This window comes from Littorina saxatilis, linkage group LG1, assembly GCF_037325665.1.
Source record: "Littorina saxatilis isolate snail1 linkage group LG1, US_GU_Lsax_2.0, whole genome shotgun sequence".
NCBI lineage: Eukaryota > Metazoa > Mollusca > Gastropoda > Littorinimorpha > Littorinidae > Littorina > Littorina saxatilis.
In genome coordinates, this window is record NC_090245.1 from 8,649,961 (window position 1) to 8,669,960 (window position 20,000).

General features: G+C 46.1%; 1 protein-coding gene across 1 annotated transcript in view; it reads left to right on the top strand.

Annotated features, from left to right (window-relative positions):
- The window catches only part of LOC138960815 (ankyrin and armadillo repeat-containing protein-like), a 39,292-nt gene that overhangs the window by 4,553 nt on the left and 14,739 nt on the right, over nt 1–20,000 (top strand). The window contains exons 2-7 of the mRNA XM_070332463.1: nt 14,032–14,287; nt 15,193–15,436; nt 17,004–17,197; nt 18,078–18,264; nt 18,755–18,924; nt 19,847–20,000. The exon at nt 19,847–20,000 is cut by the window's right edge and continues 158 nt beyond it. Of these exons, the coding sequence (XP_070188564.1) occupies nt 14,081–14,287; nt 15,193–15,436; nt 17,004–17,197; nt 18,078–18,264; nt 18,755–18,924; nt 19,847–20,000 (1,156 nt within the window). The 5' untranslated portion in view covers nt 14,032–14,080. The remainder of the gene's footprint in view (nt 1–14,031; nt 14,288–15,192; nt 15,437–17,003; nt 17,198–18,077; nt 18,265–18,754; nt 18,925–19,846) is intronic.

Genomic DNA, 20,000 nt, shown 5'->3' on the forward strand with positions numbered 1-20,000 from the left:
GGGGATGAGGAGGAAGGCAGGCAGACAGCTAAACTGACAGCTAGACAGACAGACCACGAAACTGACAGCTAGACAGACAGACCACGAAACTGACAGCTAGACAGACAGACCACGAAACTGACAGCTAGACAGACAGACCACGAAACTGACAGCTAGACAGACAGACCACGAAACTGACAGCTAGACAGACAGACCACGAAACTGACAGCTAGACAGACAGACCACGCGCCACGAAACTGACAGCTAGACAGACAGACCACGCGCCACGAAACTGACAGCTAGACAGACAGACCACGCGCCACGAAACTGACAGCTAGACAGACAGACCACGCGCCACGAAACTGACAGCTAGACAGACAGACCACGCGCCACGAAACTGACAGCTAGACAGACAGACAGGCCACGAAACTGACAGCTAGACAGACAGACCACGCGCCACAAAACTGACAGCTAGACAGACAGACAGGCCACGAAACTGACAGCTAGACAGACAGACCACGCGCCACAAAACTGACAGCTAGACAGACAGACCACGCGCCACGAAACTGACAGCTAGACAGACAGACCACGCGCCACGAAACTGACAGCTAGACAGACAGACCACGCGCCACGAAACTGACAGCTAGACAGACAGACCACGCGCCACGAAACTGACAGCTAGACAGACAGACCACGCGCCACGAAACTGACAGCTAGACAGACAGACCACGCGCCATGAAACTGACAGCTAGACAGACAGACCACGCGCCACGAAACTGACAGCTAGACAGACAGACCACGCGCCACGAAACTGATGAGGCTAACTCCTCTGGCACTGACCGATTAAAACAAGAACTCCCAACATTAACACAGCGGAGTTGGCAAGCAATAAATCATTCCTTTCACGGGTGATTGAGCACGCTCTGACCAGTCGCTCCCAGTGCTCTTAGGTCAACATAACACGGAGGAACCACCCCGTCTTTTTAAGACCGCTGCCACCCTTTAAATACCCTCCCTTTTTTTCCGATTTTCTGATACGTCTGTAAATTTGCCTCAGTTAAGACTTGATTTTTTTTTCTGATTTGAAAGGATCAGCATGTTATTGAAAAATAGCCTGTGGGGGTTACGCGAAAAAGTACCAAACGTCACAAATTCCAGGACTTCTTGCAAGCACTATTAGTAAGGCAGCAGTTAGGCTACATGAACGTTTTGTGTGTGTGTGTGTGTGTGAATCTCCAAAATGAACTCATTATAATAAAGAAGACGTCTGTAAAATCAGGGACCTATATTTAATATAGGTCTATGGTAAAATCGACAGGTCTGGCAGCAGACCGAAATTCAGATGTGGATGGAGCAGTGAGTGCGGGGACGGGGCGGTGTGAGAGCACACCGGGACAAGGAACAGGTGTAAGGACAGAAAAAAAAGATAAAAAAAATAAAGAAGACGAATGTTTTCTTGGTGGTCTTGTTGTCAAGCTATCAATGTAATCAGCGTCTTAAGAGGCGGGTTCCACGGTGCAGTTCTTTTCCCACCAACCTGACATCCGCAGACCAACCCCCGCTTGCAGTACGCTACAAGCTACCCCAATTGAGAATCATTTTGTCTCACGTCTCTCCTCGTTTCTTCGACAAGGTGTGAATTGATTTAGTGATTGATGGAATAAAGATTAGCGCATTTTGTCGGTCGATATTGGTGCCTGAATGCCCCGCTTCGATTTCTGCGGCGAGTGAAAACTACAGCGTGGTGAGGGCTGAACGTGATTCGCTGACAAAAAGCCGAGAACGCATGGAATGCACAGACAAGAGTATGGTAGGAGAAACAGGTACTTGGACAGACTGATGAACAAACGCTACCGAAAGCGAACAGAGAGAGAGAGAGAGAGGGAGAGGGAGAGAGAAAGGGGGAGAGAGAGGGGGAAAGAGAGACAGAAAGAGAGAGAGAGAGACAGCAAGAGTGAGGGAGAGTGAGACGGAGAGATAAAGAAAGAGAGGTGGGAGAGAGAGGGGGAGAGACTGAGAGGGGGAGAGAGAAACAGAAAGCGAGAGAGGGAGGGAAAGAAAGAGAGAGGGAGAGAGAAAGGATAAGGCAAAGCATAGACCTATATATATCTAAATATAGGTCCCTGGGCAAAGTCACATACATCTGTGTGTGTGTGCGTGCGCGTGCGTGCGTGCGTGTGTGTGTGTGTCTGTCTGTGCTTAATAATCAACGGCCAGTGCTTGGTTCACACGCATACAGTAGGTCTATAAAACACGGACAGTATGCTACCTTTAAATCCTACTACATGTATACATGTACAAGTTAGTCAATTCAGTTTGTCGATACAAAAAATGCATAGAATAGTTAAAAGGAGTATTGTTCTATATAATTTCACAGAATATGTAGACGTTCAAGTACAAGGTCATTTTTATTCAACATTCAGTCAGTTGGTTTAAGCAATTTTATTCAGCAAAATTACATATAACAAAGCCGCATACAATCAATTAGTAAATGGAGCACAACAAGCAAAGCTTATAAACGTGCTCTTAAAAGCAATATGATACGTACTTGGTTTGGCGGACGTTACGGGGAACTATAGAAGGGAAAACGAAGGAGAAAAAATCGACAGTAAGGGTCGGCATTTGAGTTGTCGCGGTGCCGGAACTTGAACAAGGTCACTCAAGCGTGGACGATCTATTCAATCCTTCCCTCAGTGGGAGTAAATGATTGTGGCGAAAACATGTACATGTATTCAGTTCTTAACACCTGGTCGTTTTCCAACACAGAAATACTGTTTGCCCTCGATGGGACCATGTCACAATCTCACGTAACGATTATTGTCATGTGTCATCTTACATGTTGTGGGTAATGATGTATTACACTGGGTTAGAATTTCTTCCGGCTCTCTCTTCCGACATCCTGCCATGTTATTGATTCCTGTGAGGTGAACAATTCTTGCGTCCGCATAATTATGTTGAAGTTTTAAGTTCCTGCCCGGTTGGTACCGGGTATTTATGTATCCCCATTATTATTTCATTTGCTATTTTAGTACACATTTTGTGTGTGTGTGTGTGTGGTGTGTGAGTGTGTGGTGTGTGTGTGTGTGTGTGGTGTGTGGTGTGTGTGTGTGGTGTGTGTGTGTGGTGTGTGTGTGTGGTGTGTGTGTGTGTGGTGTGTGTGTGTGTTTGTGTGTGTGTGGTGTGTGTGTGTGTGTGAGGTGTGTGTGTGTGTGTGTGGTGTGTGTGTGGTGTGTGTGTATGTGGTGTGTGTGTGTGTGTGTGTGTGTGTGTGTGTGTGTATTATTTTGTGTTCACCAGAGAAACCAGGGTCTGAAAAGGGGGTGGGTGGGCTTAATGTGGGCTTAATGTGGGCTTAAACATGTCTTAATTTAAAACATAATTTCCATTCTATTTGATTCATCTGAACATATATACCCAACTGTTTCAGCTGTTTTCATTACCGAAAGGTTCACTGATACTTCGCTGTACCTCGACCAAATTGCTCGCTTTATTAAGGCCACACACTCCCAGCTTGCTTGGCGAACGTTTACCTTTCTTTTGTACGCGAGAATCCGCGCTACTCAGACCTTAATTCCTCGCCATTCTTTCCACGAGGGATTAGCCTGCGCGGAGCTAATCTCGCTTGAAATCTTGTCAACCATACACAGTGTCCCTTCGATCAACATTTATTTTAATCTTAATGCGTTGTGCGTAAATCTGAAGCAAAAAGCCGTTGCCCTTACTGTGGGGGACGCATTGGGTACGGGCAGGGGATTATTGGTCGGTCAGTTGTTGAACACCGTCTAGTATTGTTATAATTATTGACTTTTACAATATTGGCACAGGACCATGGCGATCTTAATTACTAAGAACGCTGTGCACAGGACGTATGTTTACTGCTTGCGTCAATCTTAAAGCCGTATGTTGCTTGCGTCAATCTTAAACCGAATGTTATTCAACAAAGTGCCCACCACACGTGTTCAGAAGTGATCCCTCTTATGCATTTTAGATAAATATATATATGCAAGTTCAGGATAGTCTCTCTCTCTTGACAAATATATTTGGTAACATTTGCATAATTTTTTCCGCGCTTGAGCTAGCGAGGTCTGTAGTTGGTATGGTGTAGATTGGCGTAAAATTACCTTTGTAGATTGTCAACTATCGAACAAGCAAAATAGCTCGGTCACCCGACACCCTAACTGTCGGTCCTTCCATAGGGAATGCAGCCTGAAGAAGGGATCCATGATCATTGATGAGTCCAGAAAATATGTAATCAAAATAAAGAAAACGAGAAACAGAGAGAGAGAGAGCCAAACAAGAATCAAATCAAAACGTCTGCAGTCACAGATTTCTATCTAAAAGTCTGGAACAGTAAAAACAATTACACAGACACTCGTACAAGGGAGATAAGTAGTGAATTATTCAATCCTCAACCCAACCCTTTTCTTTCCATTTCCTCCTCCCGCGAAATAACGATTGGAGCGAGATCAATTAACCGTCTCATTCGCTGAAGTCAACCGTGGGGTATATGTTGCTGACCAGAAGGCACACAGTTAATGTTTTATTCATGTATGTTCTAACAGTCGACGGGGTTTGGGTGTGTTTGTCGTTGATGTCAAAACACTGATGGTGTCGGGGACTGTAAGACTGAGAATGGTCATTGGTGTTGTCCTGATAACAGTGGTGAGACAGACCTGCCAACTGCTACATTTTGGCGTAGCATGCGTCGTTTTAAGAAAACTGACTTCCCTGGTTACGCTAAGCTTAAAATTGCTACGCTCAAACAAATATCACAAGCATGCAACATGGAGTTTGCTCTTTCTTGCGAGTCCTGGTACTCATTTCTGATTCTCACTCCGTGTAGCGGTCAGAATTAGGGTCATGAAAGATATTCCACACTGAAAAGTGGCACTGCAGACACTCTCTCTTGGGAGTTATGTTCCTGCTTTCCAAATAAACTTTGTTTAAATGTAAAAAGTATTGTCCTTTTTTGTGGGACGTTCCTTTGTGGGAGCTTTGGTTTCATTGGAATCAATCAGTGCAAAATAATCGATGAAGCCATCGCGTATCGGTATTTACACCCCCGGTATAGGGGTGTGTATAGGTTTCGGTCGATGTGTTTGTTTGTTTGTTTGTGTGTTTGTGTGTTTGTGTGTTTGTGTGTTTGTGTTCGCATATAGATCTCAAGAATGAACGGACCGATCGTCACCAAACTTGGTGAACAGGTTCTATACATTCCTGAGACGGTCCTTACAAAAATTGGGACCAGTCAAACACACGGTTAGGGAGTTATTGGTGGATTAAGATTCTACAAGGACTTATATAGAGAAACATATTCATGGTCAAAGGGAAATAACCTTCTCAGTTGGTGGCAGTGAGAATGGGTGCAGTGAGAATGGTTATTTCCCTTTGACCAACGGGGGTGTTTTTCCTACCTCGAAGGAATTTCTTGTTTACCTTAGATCTTCCCGTCTGTATGGCTATTTAGTTGTTGTTAATTGGTACACTAACAAAATGTTAAAGTATATTTTCATACACGAAAAAGCATAAATGCTACACCATTTGCCACACTGACAATTCAAAACAATTCTAAATGGTTATACTTGAGGCTTCGCAAGGGGAGTAGGAAGGCAAGGGCACAGACAACAAACTGCAAACTTCATCTCATCAGCAACACTGTCGATGTCTTAATTGATCGTTTCGGGGGGTGATGGGGGGTGGGGGGTGGAGGTGGGCAAGGTATTGTCTTTTACAGTAATCTTTTGGGGTGGGGTGGGGGGATGAATAAGGCAACACCACAGAGAGTCCAACACTGATGCCTTAACACCGATGCTAAGGGGGGGGGGGGGGGGGGGGGGGGGCTCTGGTGTTGTCTTAATACTGATAGTTTAGGTCAGAGTGACGGAGGCAGCTAGCACTGATTTTCTGTTGACGCTGATCGATTGGGAGGGGGGGGGGGGGGGGTTGGAGAAAGCACTGATGCTGTCACCGATACAGACCTGTCTGAGGTAGGCATAATTATGCCTGTGAGAGAAATGCGGCCTCGTGCCAGTTATGGAAGACACTCGAGTTATTTCGCCAAGCACTTCTCATAGATTCCAGCAGCGAGATCAATGCGATCACGCCACAGGATCCAAATTGACTTGTCGACTGTGTCAACACAGGGGCTGTTTGTCGAGATCTTGATTTCGCTCTGCTTCCTTTTGTGGGACGTCTTCTTGTTGAATTGGGAGCTTTGGTTTCATTGGAATCAATCAGTGCAAAGCCATCTCCGAAGCCATTGACATTTTACCTTGGAACTTCCCGTCTGTATGGCTTGTTTGGTGGAACCCATCTTCTGTGAATTTGATTTTTTGGGGTGTCTGTGTTGTAGGTGTCACTGTATAGACACTATACGTAACATCAATCTGTTAGCTTTATATGGGAGGGATATGCATGACCTTTCTAGTCATATAACTGGTTTGACAATAAACGGTCTCGGTCTCATCGCAAAGATCTGCACTCACACACATCTTCCTAGAGTTTTTTGGTTAACGTTACCATAACAGAGAAGGAAAAAACCCACGTGGAACAGAAAAAACTGAAAATCCTATAAGAAAACGAATACTGACATTCATGACTTTTATACTTGTCATGTATAGCGTAACACCGCAACCTAGTATATAATCCAGTCTCCAATATAGTGGCAGGCTGTTTACTAGACAGAAAGTTGTATCTCTTTTCCGAATTTTGACGAGAGTTAATTCGTTCTTTCTACACCCGGCGCGTACAAATACTGCTGCCAGCCAAGTGTATTTTCACAACATACATTGTAGTGGCACAGGTGTAACACGACATTTTTACTCCACGAAAAATTTACTCCGGAGTAAAAATTTCGTACGAAATTCTTACTCCGAGTACACCTCGTACGAGAAAAGAACTCCCCAAGGCACACACAAATTACTCCCTCCACAACATTTTTACTCCCCATTTGTTCTACTTCCAGTAAAAATCTCGTACGCGAAAATGGGATAATGCCAATATGTGATCTCGCGCAAACGAATGTCGCGCTACCCTCCCTCCACCCCTTCAACCACCTAGACTAACAGGGGACAATGGAGTCAAAATGTCGTTCACCTGGAGTAGGCAGTAAATTGCTCGTGTTAGGGTGGAATAATTTATTCGTTATTTATTCGTCAGGGGAGTAACATTTTCGACCGAAATGTTGACTCGGAACACACCTGTCGTTGTAAGTTTTTTTCGTAAAGGGAGTACAATTTTAGTACGACATTTTTACTCCGGAGTAAAAGTCTCGTAGGAGTAATTTTCTCACGTTACACCGGCGCCATGCTGGACGGTAATACTAAGGCCTAAAAAAAAAAATAGGTGTGGTTACGGTAACCCGACCTACCCTATTTTTAGGGGCCGACCCTATAACTTTTTATTGCATTTGTCAACAACAACAAAACAAAAAACCCAAAAAAAAAACGAGTGCAGAAAACGCAATGAAAGCGAAATCGCCCGAGTCGCACACTTATTTTCCTGTCAAGTAGGTTTATTTGTACACATTAGAAAAAAAAGTAAAAAAAAAAAGAAGTGATTGCCTACCTTCCTACCCTATTTTTTTGTGGCTATGTTACCGTAACCACACCTATTTTTTTTTTGGCCTAATGAGAGTGCATTACGGGCAAAGGACGGCCAATATTACCAGGCAGGGTAATAACAATCTGACAATGAAGTCAGCACCTCATGCACACACACAAGAGGACCCCCAAGCTTGTAGCGAACGCTTTGTACCGTCATTGCAGACAGTTCAATAAACTTGTCCGTTCGTTAAAAGACCCTTCTTTCCAACTATCCAGAAGTGACTTCTGCAATGTTACACAGTTCTATTGTGTAACAAGAGACGCTTTTTTAAAGCAGATTATTTAAAGACCATTCTTGTCGAAGCCCTGTCATGGCTTGTACGTAAATGTGTCCATATCACAGCCTGAGAGAGAGAGAGAGAGAGAGAGAGAGAGGGGGGGGGGGGGAGGGAGAGAGAGGGGGGGAGAGCGAGAGGGAGAGAGAGACAGAGAGAGAGGGGGGAGAGCGAGAGGGAGAGAGAGACAGAGAGAGAGAGGGGGGAGAGCGAGAGGGAGAGAGAGAGATAGAGAGAGGGGGGGAGGGAGAGAGAGGGGGAGCGAGAGGAGAGGGAGGGAGATAAAACGAGAGAGGGGAGGGTGGAGATAGAGAGAGAGGAGAGGGAGGGAAGGAGAGATAGACAGACAAGGTAGGCAGGCAGATTGACAGACAGGTAAACCGATCAAGAGACTGATAGAGAGAAATGGAGATCGAGAGAGTAGTGGCAGTAGCAGATAGGCATAGTAGTACTGCATCTGTAGCAGTATTGATGTCGGTGATGGCGGCAGTAGTAGTGGTGGTGGTCGTCGTCGAGTTGTCGTCGTCGTCGTAGTAGTAGTAATAAGACTTTATTGTTGCTGAAGGAGAAAAAATAGCCCACAAAAGCGTACGTGTATTTCGTGCGGTTCAAGGTGTTTGCGTCTGGTCCAAAAAGGCGCTTATGGAAATAAGTAGTGTGTTGGTTTGGTTTCAAAAGAATACATTCATTTCATGGCACCGCCGTGTTCCTATTCTTCTCTCCCTTTCCATTTAAAAGTCGTCTGGGTCTGGAAGCGGAAAACCGCTGCGCTCATACTTCTTCTTCTTCTTCTTGGCGTTCGCAGAGGTTACACAATCAGTCCAGCACTGGTGATAAATGTTGTCGTTTTCTCCAACTCCTGTCGACTGCCGTATAGTTTGGTCTGCAAGGGAGTTGGTGACGGCCACACTTCTTTTCGTTCCTCATCTAGTAAGGGACATCGCTGTAAGATGTGTTCCGCTGTTTGGTCCTCTTGACCGCAGGCACAGGTTGGTGATGGCGCCAGCTTGAACTTTCGGTTCATGTGAGCATTGAGCCTGTTGTGGCCAGTACGCAGCCTGATGAGGTTGACTTGCTGCTCTCTGGACATTGTGTGGTAGTCATCTCTGTTTGTCCTTGGCCTCATCAATGCCTTGATGATTGTCTTCTGCTCACTAAAGCTGACACTGTTTTCAGGTGCGCTCATACAACCATGTAGCTCTTTATACACTCTATTCTGCACTCGATAGACTTGTAAACTGCGAGATATGTTGAACGTGAATGGCAGTTCGTACTATGAAAGAACTCTCTCTCGCCCCCATCTCTCTCTCTCTCTCTCTCTCTCTCTCTCTCTCTCTCTCTCTCTCTCTCTCTCTCTCTCTCTCTCTCTCTCTCTCTCTCTCTCTCGGACACTCTTATTCATGCAACTTTGTGTAAATGCACTATCGGCTTCGGTTTCGATATTTGAGTGTTCGAATACCCTTCCCCAAATCCAGCCCAACTTGCAATGGGCATATTGCCTGAAGAATTAAACCATTCTGATTCTGATTCTCTCTATCTCTCTCTCTCTCTCTCTCTCTCTCTCTCTCTCTCTCTCTCTCGCTCTCTCTCTCGCTCTCTCTCTCTCTCTCTCGCTCTTTTTTTATCTCCATTTTTTTTATCTCCTCCCCCTTCTCTCTCTGTCCCTTTACCACCTTCTTCGGCATTCCCCCCCCCCTCTCTCTCTCTCTCTCTCTCTCTCTCTCTCTCTCTCTTTTAAGCTCTGTCTCTCTCTTCCTCGCTCTCGCTCTCTTTATCTCCCTTTTTCTCACCCTCTCTCTCTCTCTCTCTCTCTCTCTCTCTCTCTCTCTCTCTCTCGCCCTTTCTCTCACATTCTCTCTCTCCCCCTTCTCATCTTCGCTCTCTCTCTCGTCCCCATCTCTCCCTCTCTCTCTCTCTTTCTCTCCCTTTCTCTCCCTCCATCCTCCTCCTCTCTCTCCCTCCCTCCTTGCATAGACATCCCCTCCCTTTCAGCTTTGACTGATTACACGATTTAGACAACCGTAGGATTCGCTACCGTGTGGCTTTCAGCAAGTTAAAGTTATACTCGCAGGTCAAGATTCCCCAATTTTGTTCTGTTCGTGTTTCAGCTCATTCAAGATTGGGTGAAGAAAAGCCTAGCCAGAGCAGCGGCCAAACCCTGCAAATGCCACTCTAAAAAGTGACTGGCACACCCAACAAATTGCATGTTGTCGCTCAGTCAGGAAGGAATTGGTTTTGTGGGGCGACACCACAACAAAGGGCTATAAATCTGGCCGAAGGAGACTCCTTTTCTTCAATATTTAGCTCCCCCTCCCTATACCGGCCGATCGATACGAGTTTTATTTTTCTCTGGGCAGTGGCACGTGGGAATAAAAGGTATGTCAACAGCGAAAGTATCGAGAGAGTATGTCAGTGCACACGCTATGAAATGTTAGTGTGTTTCAGATAATACATTGATGAAACTGGAAAAGGTGGTGAAAATGTGAGGGAAAAGTAAGTTCAAACACTATAAAATGCTAGTTTGTTAGCTGGCCAAACTAGAGAAAGGGATTACATTTGAGGGAAAAGTAAGTGCAAACACTTATTAGAAACGCTGGTCTGTTCTAAACAATAAGCTGGCCAAACTAGAGAAAATAGGCTATCGAGAGAATCATTACAGACGCGATGAAATGCTAGTTTGTTCCAATCAATAACGTTGGTGGAACTAGGGAAGGGGGTGTAAATGTGAGGAAAACGTCAGTGCAAGCACTATACAATGCTAGTTTGTTTGAGATAGCAGGTACACGATACTGAGAAAAAAAATAGTAATAAATTTCAACGACAACGGACTTTGGTGTCTCTCAACGGAATACTACGGATCTAGATTAAAGATATAGTCCGGATGCAATTATCTCAATTATTTCAAAATCAGTTCAAATAGCACCAGAACCCGGAACTGCAGTTTGTTCACTATTTAGCAATCTGCTCAGTACGTAAAAATTGCACCCAAAAAATGCCAAGATGTATCTGTCTTCATGCTGGAATGTGAACAGAACTTTTTTTCCAGACATTATTTTCCCCTCTTGTTACACACACACACACACACACACACACACACAAGCGCAAGCGCACGCACAACCTCTGCAAAAGGGCATCTTCGCATTTATTTATAACCGAGTTTTGTACCACGGGCAAGATTCCATGATTAGAAGGATCCTGTCTTCAGTTTTGATACGCCGAACTTTGTGTTTACTTCATGTAAGATGTAATTTCCCTCAGGGAGGACACATTCGCCCCAAGTTGAAGATCAAAAGTCTACTTCACAGAGGATTTGGCACACACACACACACACACACACACACACACACACACACACACACACACACACACACACACACACACACACACACACACACACACATAGATAGATATAGAAGACACACATACACATAGACATACCAGGGCCGGACTAGGCTAAGAGGAGGGAGGGGGGGTTGCCAGTGGTGGTCCAGGGGGATGTTCCCCCTGGCGGGGTCAAGGGGCAGAGCTGATGGGTAGGTCATATTCTGAGATAGGAAAATGGTCGCTCCTTGCATGAAACGGCATAAAATAAACAATAATAAAAAATGTTTTAAATAAGTGAGGTACATGTTTAGGCTAGGGGGGGTTGCGCAACCCCCCCACCCCCCCACCCCCCCACCCCCCCCCCCACCCCGGTAGTCCGGCCCTGCATACTAACCCACACACACATACAAAAGCGCACACACACACGCACACACACACACACACAAACACACGAACAAACACACACACATACATACACACACACACACACACACACACACAAACACACGAACAAACACACACACCCACACACACACACACACACATACACACACACACACCTCCATGCTATTTACATACAATCTCAACATCGTCTCTTCCGCAAGTGAGCCAAAAGCAGATCAGACACAGGCGCCGATCGAACGGTTATCAATCGTTATCAAGCTGTCAAAAAGGGGCAGATAATCCGCCCTCGTTGTCAAGACCACACTGCGTCTGACGGGGGAGATAATCCGGAGGTTGGTTGTCAAGAGCCATTTGGAGGAAACACGTATCTCCTTGACGCCTGAAGTTGAGAGCGTCTCAGCTTGGTCGGTAGTTGGGGCTTACTGTTCCTCGAATAGAATATATGATAATGGTGCGAGACTCCCTGTGTGTGCGACTGACCTTGCTGTACTGTAACTGAGACAGTGCATCGTTACTTTGTTTGTTTAGTTGGTTGGGTTGTTGGTTGGATTCATTTTTTGGGTTGACATTTTTTAGGGGAAGGTTTTTGTTTGTTTCCGCTTGTGTGTGTGTGTGTGTGTGTGTGTGTGTGTGTGTGTGTGTGTGTGTGTGTGTGTGATATGTGTGATGTGTGTGTGTGTGTCACATGTGTGTGTGTGTGTGTGTGTGTGTCACATGTGTGTGTGTGTGTGTGTTTGTTTGTCCGCTGGGTGTGTGTATGTCCGCTCTGTGTGTGTGTGTGTGTGTGTGTACGTGAGCGTTTATGGGGATCGGGGGGGGGGGGGGGGGGTTTCAATGTCTGAGACGAAGCTTCATGGAATGTACGACCATCATCTGTGATTGGTTCTTAACACATCCATCGTGAAAAGATCGCTATGAAAAGATGGAGGAGGGGGGGGGGGGGTCTCAGCTAGCAAAGAGTTTTTGTTTCTTTTGTAGCACAGGTTTGTTTTTGTCGACGGGCGACTTCACCGCAGTCTCACATCTTTTCTGTATGATTACAACAAACTAAACATTAGATTGGTTAGTACATGTATGCTAACAGCAAGTATACACATATCATAAACTAGAATATGGAATGGCATGGGCTTGACCTGGAGTTATGTGGTGTAATGAGTGTGATTAGTCATGCACGAGGTAATTATTGGTTTATTGGGGTTGTTTCGCGCTCTGCCTGTTCCCAGACCAGCTGGCCTTGTCAATAAGACAGGTCCCCCCACAGGGCAAGCTGTCCTTGTCAATAATACAGGTCCCCCCACAGGGCAAGCTGTCCTTGTCAATAATACAGGTCCCCCCACAGGGCAAGCTGTCCTTGTCAATAATACAGGTCCGCCCACAGGGCAAGCTGTCCTTGTCAATAATACAGGTCCGCCCACAGGGCAAGCTGTCCTTGTCAATGTAACCGAGTGCCGAAACACTACGATCACCTCGGGAAGCGAAGTGCAATCAAACAGGTTTGAAAATATTAGGGCTAATTTCTTAGCCCTATAAAAACTGTTATGCAAACCCGAAGGTTTCCATGAACATACAGACAATCGGAAACTACCAGACCCCATCACAAACAGATTTCCACAAACCACGGATGTTGACTTTAAAGGCCAACAACTCGGGTGCAGAGTCTGCTGTGAAAGGAGCGGTAGCCTCCCCTGTCACAATCGCCCCCGTTTGAAATGAACTTCGTCCCGAAGTTCCGAACCGGGGGACCACTGTCCATCCCAAGTTCGCAGAATGGGAACAGCACGAACATGTTCAGTGGTCATATTATGCCATTACCTGAACATATCATGCCGAGTCCCGACCCTCCACAAACCACGGGTGTTGACTTTAAAGGCCAACAACTCGGGTGCAGAGTCTGCTGTGAAAGGAGCGGTAGCCTCCCCTGTCACATCAATAATACAGGTCCGCCCACAGGGCAAGCGAGGATACAGTACTTGTCAAAGAACTATCCGCACCTGTCTGTGGGTTTGTTACTTTATTCGAGAGTTTTTTGTGTGTGTGTTCTTTCGTGTGTGTTTTGTTTATGTTTTATTTTTTGAGGGGGGGGGGGGGGGTTGGTCGGGGGTCCTCAAATGTTTGAGTTTAACGTTGCTATACATGCATTCGTACGATGCGGAGGACAGGCGCTGATACCGACTGAGCACGTTGCCTAAATCTTATTGTTGTTGTCGTTTTCAATTTGTATTCAATATTTAAACAAACAAAACATGCTTGTGTTACTTTTCTCTCTCTCTCTCTCTCTCTCTCTCTCTCTCTCTCTCTCTCTCTCTCTCTCTCTCTCACTCTCACTCTCTCTCTCTGTCACTCTCTCTCTCTCTCTCTCTCTCTCTCTCTCTCTCTCTCTCTCTCTCTCCATCTCTCTCTTTCATATCAACTAACAGCGGTTCGTGTTATTCCTCAATTTTCAGCTGATAACAGGACCAAACCCTCAGGTGGTGGACGAACCAAACTTGCACCATGAATGAACCAGACGAAACGGGATGGAGCCACATCCACCATTGCGCATTCCGCGGCTACATCAAGTCGTTGGAGAGGTTCGTGGAGAACGACCCCGACTCGCTGGAGCTGCAGACACAGGATGATCTGTCCAGCACGCCCTTCCTGCTGGCGGTGTCGTCTGGCATCCAAGAAACTGTGGCTTGCCTCATCGGCCTGGGAGCCACGGTAAGATATGACTTTTTCCGGTTCTTCTTCTTCGGGGAGAATAGATGTCCAGGGCTGTGGTGCACGAAGCAAAAGTGGGTGAGACTCAAACGGTTGAGAACAAACCGCCGCGGGGTCTGATTCGTTAAAATCACATGCAACAAAGCTCAATTTCAACCAATCCGAAATCGCGGCTGACTCCCACCCGGTTGGTCACTTTCTCTTGCCCCTCGGCCCTGGTCGACAACTATATGTTGCATCTGTGTAGCATCCATACAGTTATCTGTCATTCTTGTTTTTGGGGGTCCTTATAACTTCTTATAAATCTGCTTACAATTATATGCTAAGTTAACGCAGGGACCTAATATAGGTCTATGGTTAACGTAATGTCTGATTCTGGGAGTATCTTCTTCTTCCTTCTTCCTGGTTTGCTTGTTCTGACGTCCTCTAGAGCCGCAAGGTCACCAAAAAGCTTTTTATGCAGAGGATAGATGTCTTTGATGACGTAATATCCGGCTTTTTGTGAAAAATGAGGCGGCACTGTTACGCTTTCATTCTTGGATCAATTTGATTGAAATTTTGGCTAGCACTCTTCGACGAAGCCCGGACTATGGGCTTGCATTTCAGCTTGGGAGCTTAAAAAGTCATTTATGACTTTGCATGGTCATTAAATATCTCAAATTTCTAATTAAAATTAACGTTTGAGTAATGGATCGAAAAATAATTTCATCTTATTCCTTATAATTTCCTGATTCCAAAAACAGTAGATATGTTATGTTTGGATGAAAAACAAGCTCAGAACGTTAACAAGAATAAAGAAAAGCGCGGCATCATTTTAATTAAGTGCTCTCCGCTACTGCGTTATACTGGCTTGACACTTCAGTCTTGATAGAATGCCTGTCATCATCCATCTGTTTCTTCCCCAGGTGGGCGTGATGAACTCCCAGAACCATGGGGCGGTGGAGATCTGCGCCATCAAGCAGTACGTGACGATGCTGGAGTACTTCCTCTCGCTCGAGCTGGAGGCGCTGCCCGTGTGGAAGAACCTGCTCAAGATGCTCGGCTCCGACATGGAGGAGGAGGTGTCGTCTGCCGGCACGTGTCTTAGGAACCTCACCGACCCCTCCAGTGAAGGCATCAACCCAAACTGGGAACCCTTTTATCAGAACGGTGAGTAAGATCAAGAACCTCACTGACCTCTCCAGTGAAGGCACCAACCCAAACTGGGAACCCTTTTATCAGAACGGGGAGTAAGATCAAGAACCTCACTGACCTCTCCAGTGAAGGCACCAACCCAAACTGGGAACCCTTTTATCAGAACGGTGAGTAAGATCAAGAACCTCACTGACCTCTCCAGTGAAGGCACCAACCCAAACTGGGAACCCTTTTATCAGAACGGTGAGTAAGATCAAGAACCTCACTGACCTCTCCAGTGAAGGCATCAACCCAAACTGGGAACCCTTTTATCAGAACGGTGAGTAAGATCAAGAACCTCACTGACCTCTCCAGTGATGGCATCAACCCAAACTGGGAACCCTTTTATCAGAACGGTGAGTAAGATCAAGAACCTCACTGACCTCTCCAGTGAAGGCACCAACCCAAACTGGGAACCCTTTTATCAGAACGGTGAGTAAGATCAAGAACCTCACTGACCTCTCCAGTGAAGGCACCAACCCAAACTGGGAACCCTTTTATCAGAACGGTGAGTAAGATCAAGAACCTCACTGACCTCTCCAGTGAAGGCATCAACCCAAACTGGGAACCCTTTTATCAGAACGGTGAGTAAGATCAAGAACCTCATTGACCTCTCCAGTGAAGGCATCAACCCAAACTGGGAACCCTTTTATCAGAACGGTGAGTAAGATCAGGAACCTCACTGACCTCTCCAGTGAAGGCATCGACCCAAACTGGGAACCCTTTTATCAGAACGGGGAGTAAGATCAAGAACCTCACTGACCTCTCCAGTGAAGGCACCAACCCAAACTGGGAACCCTTTTATCAGAACGGTGAGTAAGATCAGGAACCTCACTGACCTCTCCAGTGAAGGCATCAACCCAAACTGGGAACCCTTTTATCAGAACGGTGAGTAAGATCAAGAACCTCACTGACCTCTCCAGTGAAGGCATCAACCCAAACTGGGAACCCTTTTATCAGAACGGTGAGTAAGATCAAGAACCTCACTGACCTCTCCAGTGAAGGCACCAACCCAAACTGGGAACCCTTTTATCAGAACGATGAGTAAGATCAAGAACCTCATTGACCTCTCCAGTGAAGGCATCGACCCAAACTGGGAACCCTTTTATCAGAACGGGGAGTAAGATCAAGAACCTCACTGACCTCTCCAGTGAAGGCATCAACCCAAACTGGGAACCCTTTTATCAGAACGATGAGTAAGATCAAGAACCTCACTGACCTCTCCAGTGAAGGCACCAACCCCAGCTGGGGTGAATAAGAACAACTGACGGACGATGTGACGAACTTAATAAAATAGAAAGGGTCAGGAATTTGGCTTTGAAATCGATTTTGCGAAGTCTACTTTACAAACTCGCTGCACGGAGGCTTCGCTGTAAAAGGCTTCGCTGTAAAAGGCTTCGCTGTAAAAGGCTTCGCTGTAAAAGGCTTCGCGAAGTCAACATCGGTCTGAATGAAGGACAGCCTTAAGGTCCACGCGTAAACGTTGCTTTTCTTTTTGTATTCCTTCTTGGTTGTTAACAAAGTTTGTGTCGCATTTGTTCAGGCGGGGTGCCCGTGCTGAGTAAGGTGGCCAAGTCGACCGTGGCGGACGACTGCAAGGTGCCGGCCCTGCAGCTCCTGCTGAACGTGGTCCAGAGGCCCGAGGTGCAGGAACAGCTGGTCAGCAGCGGCGGCATCCCGGCCCTGGTCAAGCTCCTCAAGTCTCAGGACAACTTCGTCGTCCAGCTCTCCGCTACGGTGGGTATTGAGGATTTTAATGTAGCGCAGACTCAGAGTCGGTATCCATGTTCCACCCCCGTGTCACCACTGTGTCTGGTAAATGATCTCTGTCATTCTACAAAGTGCAGGTGGCTGATTACACCTAAACACACACACACACACACACACACCTGGGTAGCGCTACTCTGTTGCTGCTAGCTTTCCACTGGGAGAAAGCGACCCGAATTTCCCAGCGATGGGACAATAAAGTAATGACAATGAAAATAAAATGAAAACAAGAAATTCCTCCGAGGTAGGAAAAACACCCCCGTCAAAGGGAAATAACCTTCTCAGTTGGTGGCAGTGACTGAGTGAGAATGGTTATTTCCCTTTGACCATTAAGATGTCCCTCTATAAGTCCTTGTATAATTTTAATCGACCAATAACTCCCTAACCGTGTGTTTGACTGGTCCCAATTTTTGTAAGGACCGTCTCAGGAATGTATAGAACCTGTTCACCAAGTTTGGTGACGATCGGTCCGTTCATTCTTGAGATCTATATGCGAACACAAACACACAAACAAACAAACAAACAAACAAACAAACAAACAAACACATCGACCGAAACCGATACACACCCCTATACCGGGGGTGTAATAAGACAAATTAGATTGGACACCCAAACGCCATCGTGGCGAGTCAAGACTGCGTATTGCTCTCTTGTCGTTGTTGAAAGAAAGAGATCTTAAAAGGGTGGGAGCCTAAAACTGGAGCTAAATTTGCTGACGTCATTAACCAAAACTGAATCTGTGAAACTATGATCTAAAAGAAGGCGGTGGTATTAAAACGGAGGGGGGGGGGGGGGGGTCTAACAAAAATGGGGGTTATGAGGTATGTAAACTGGCTGTTTGATTTTTCAGGCCGTGAGAGAGCTGGCGACGTGCGCAGACTACTCTGAAATGCTGATGCAGAACGGAGCCATCCCCGCCCTCCACAAAGTGCTGCAGACTATACACGACCCAGAGGTTCAAACCCCGACCGTCCAGGCCATAGGCAACATCGCTGCCGCTGGGACCAAGCAGCGGAACACAGTGGGCACCACTCCAGGTGCGTTGTGGGTTTATTTTTCCATTTTGGGCATAGGAGGGGGAGGGAGAGGGGGAGGCGGGGAGGGGGGCGGGGAGAGAGGGAGTGAGAAAGAGAAGGGAAGAGAGTGAGAGAAGGAAAGATTGAGAAAGAGATGTAGACAGGCAAAGTGAAAGAGAAAGAGAGCGGATATAGAGAGGGGAGATAGAGAGAGGGGGAGAGAGATATGTTAGCTGAAGCATATTAACAAAACTTAGACTTTCACTTGAAAAAACAAGTCATAATGCTTATACAATGGACTTTCATACCCCCTGATTTAAGATTTGGCCCCTTTTTGAGACCTTGATATTCAAGATGTTCTGTTCATAACCTCTGTACATTTTTGAAGATCCCCTCCATTTTAAGACTTATTTTTTTCAGATCTTTGGAGTTCTTTAAAAAGGAATTCGATCCACTATATCACAGGTCGTATGTTTTCCCGACTAATAAAATGATTCCTCCGTTGTTGCAGGCTGTATTGGCAGCATTGTTGGGTTGTTCGAGACTGCAACGGGTCACCCTGACCTGCTGATGGCTCTCACCGAGACAGTGTCGAACGTGGCCGAGGAGTCACGTGACAACCAGAACGCCTTCGTAGATGAGGGGATCACCCAGCACATCGTCAACGTCATTCTCAATCAGGTGAGTTCTAGCTGGTCTTTCCGAATTGTGTTGATAAAAACATGTGAGTACACGCTAACTAAACCCACAACGCACCTGGACTGGGTGGCCGAGTGGTAACGCACTTGCGCTCGGAAGCGAGAGGTTGCGTGTTCAGGCCTGGGTCAGGCCGCAATTTTCTCCCCCCTTTCCTAACCTAGGTGGTGGGTTCAAGTGCTAGTCTTTCGGATGAGACGAAAAACCGAGGTCCCTTCGTGTACACTACATTGGGGTGTGCACGTTAAAGATCCCACGATTGACAAAAGGGTCTTTCCTGGCAAAATTGTATAGGCATAGATAAAAATGTCCATCAAATACCCGTGGGACTTGGAATAAAGTAAAAAAAAATTCCATCTCACACGGCATTAAGTCTCAGGAAACATGAATACACGCATGCAGGAAAAAAAAATTATGGATAGCGCCGTATGTATGGCAGCTCGCTTTCCCCGGGGAGAAAGCAGCCCGAATTTCCATGAGGGTAACCTCACTGGACTGTAAATCTTATCCAATCCAATCCAATCCAATCCAATCCAATCCAAGGTTATGCTCAATGATTGTTCTCATGTTAGTTACCGGGGATGGTTTTTCACTGCCAGGAGAGGTTTAAATCTTTCTCAAGATTTCTACCGAACTGTCGACGACAGACGTTCTGAAACTACAACAGATGCTGTACATACCATATAGGTAATACGTCTTCTTCTTCTTTGCTGTGTCAACTAATCCCTATTTCCACATTCTCCACAAATTCCCCATTGCAGACGCGCAAGAAAAAGACCAAGGTGGGATAACTAACCGCCATTATCTTAAAAAAAAAAAATTTCTTCATATTATTCTTGCCTCAACCAATAGCCCCGTATTTTGCCATAATTATTCATACAATCTCCAACTACTTGATCTGTTCCAGGCGCGCAACAAGAAGATCCAGGAGAGTGCAGTAGAGGCCATACACAGACTGGCGGCCAACAACTCGCACGTGCAGCAGGACGTCCTGGAGCGCGGGGCAGAGCGACTCCTCATGCAGCTGCTGAAGAAGCGCAACGCCGAGTCCCTGCAGGAGA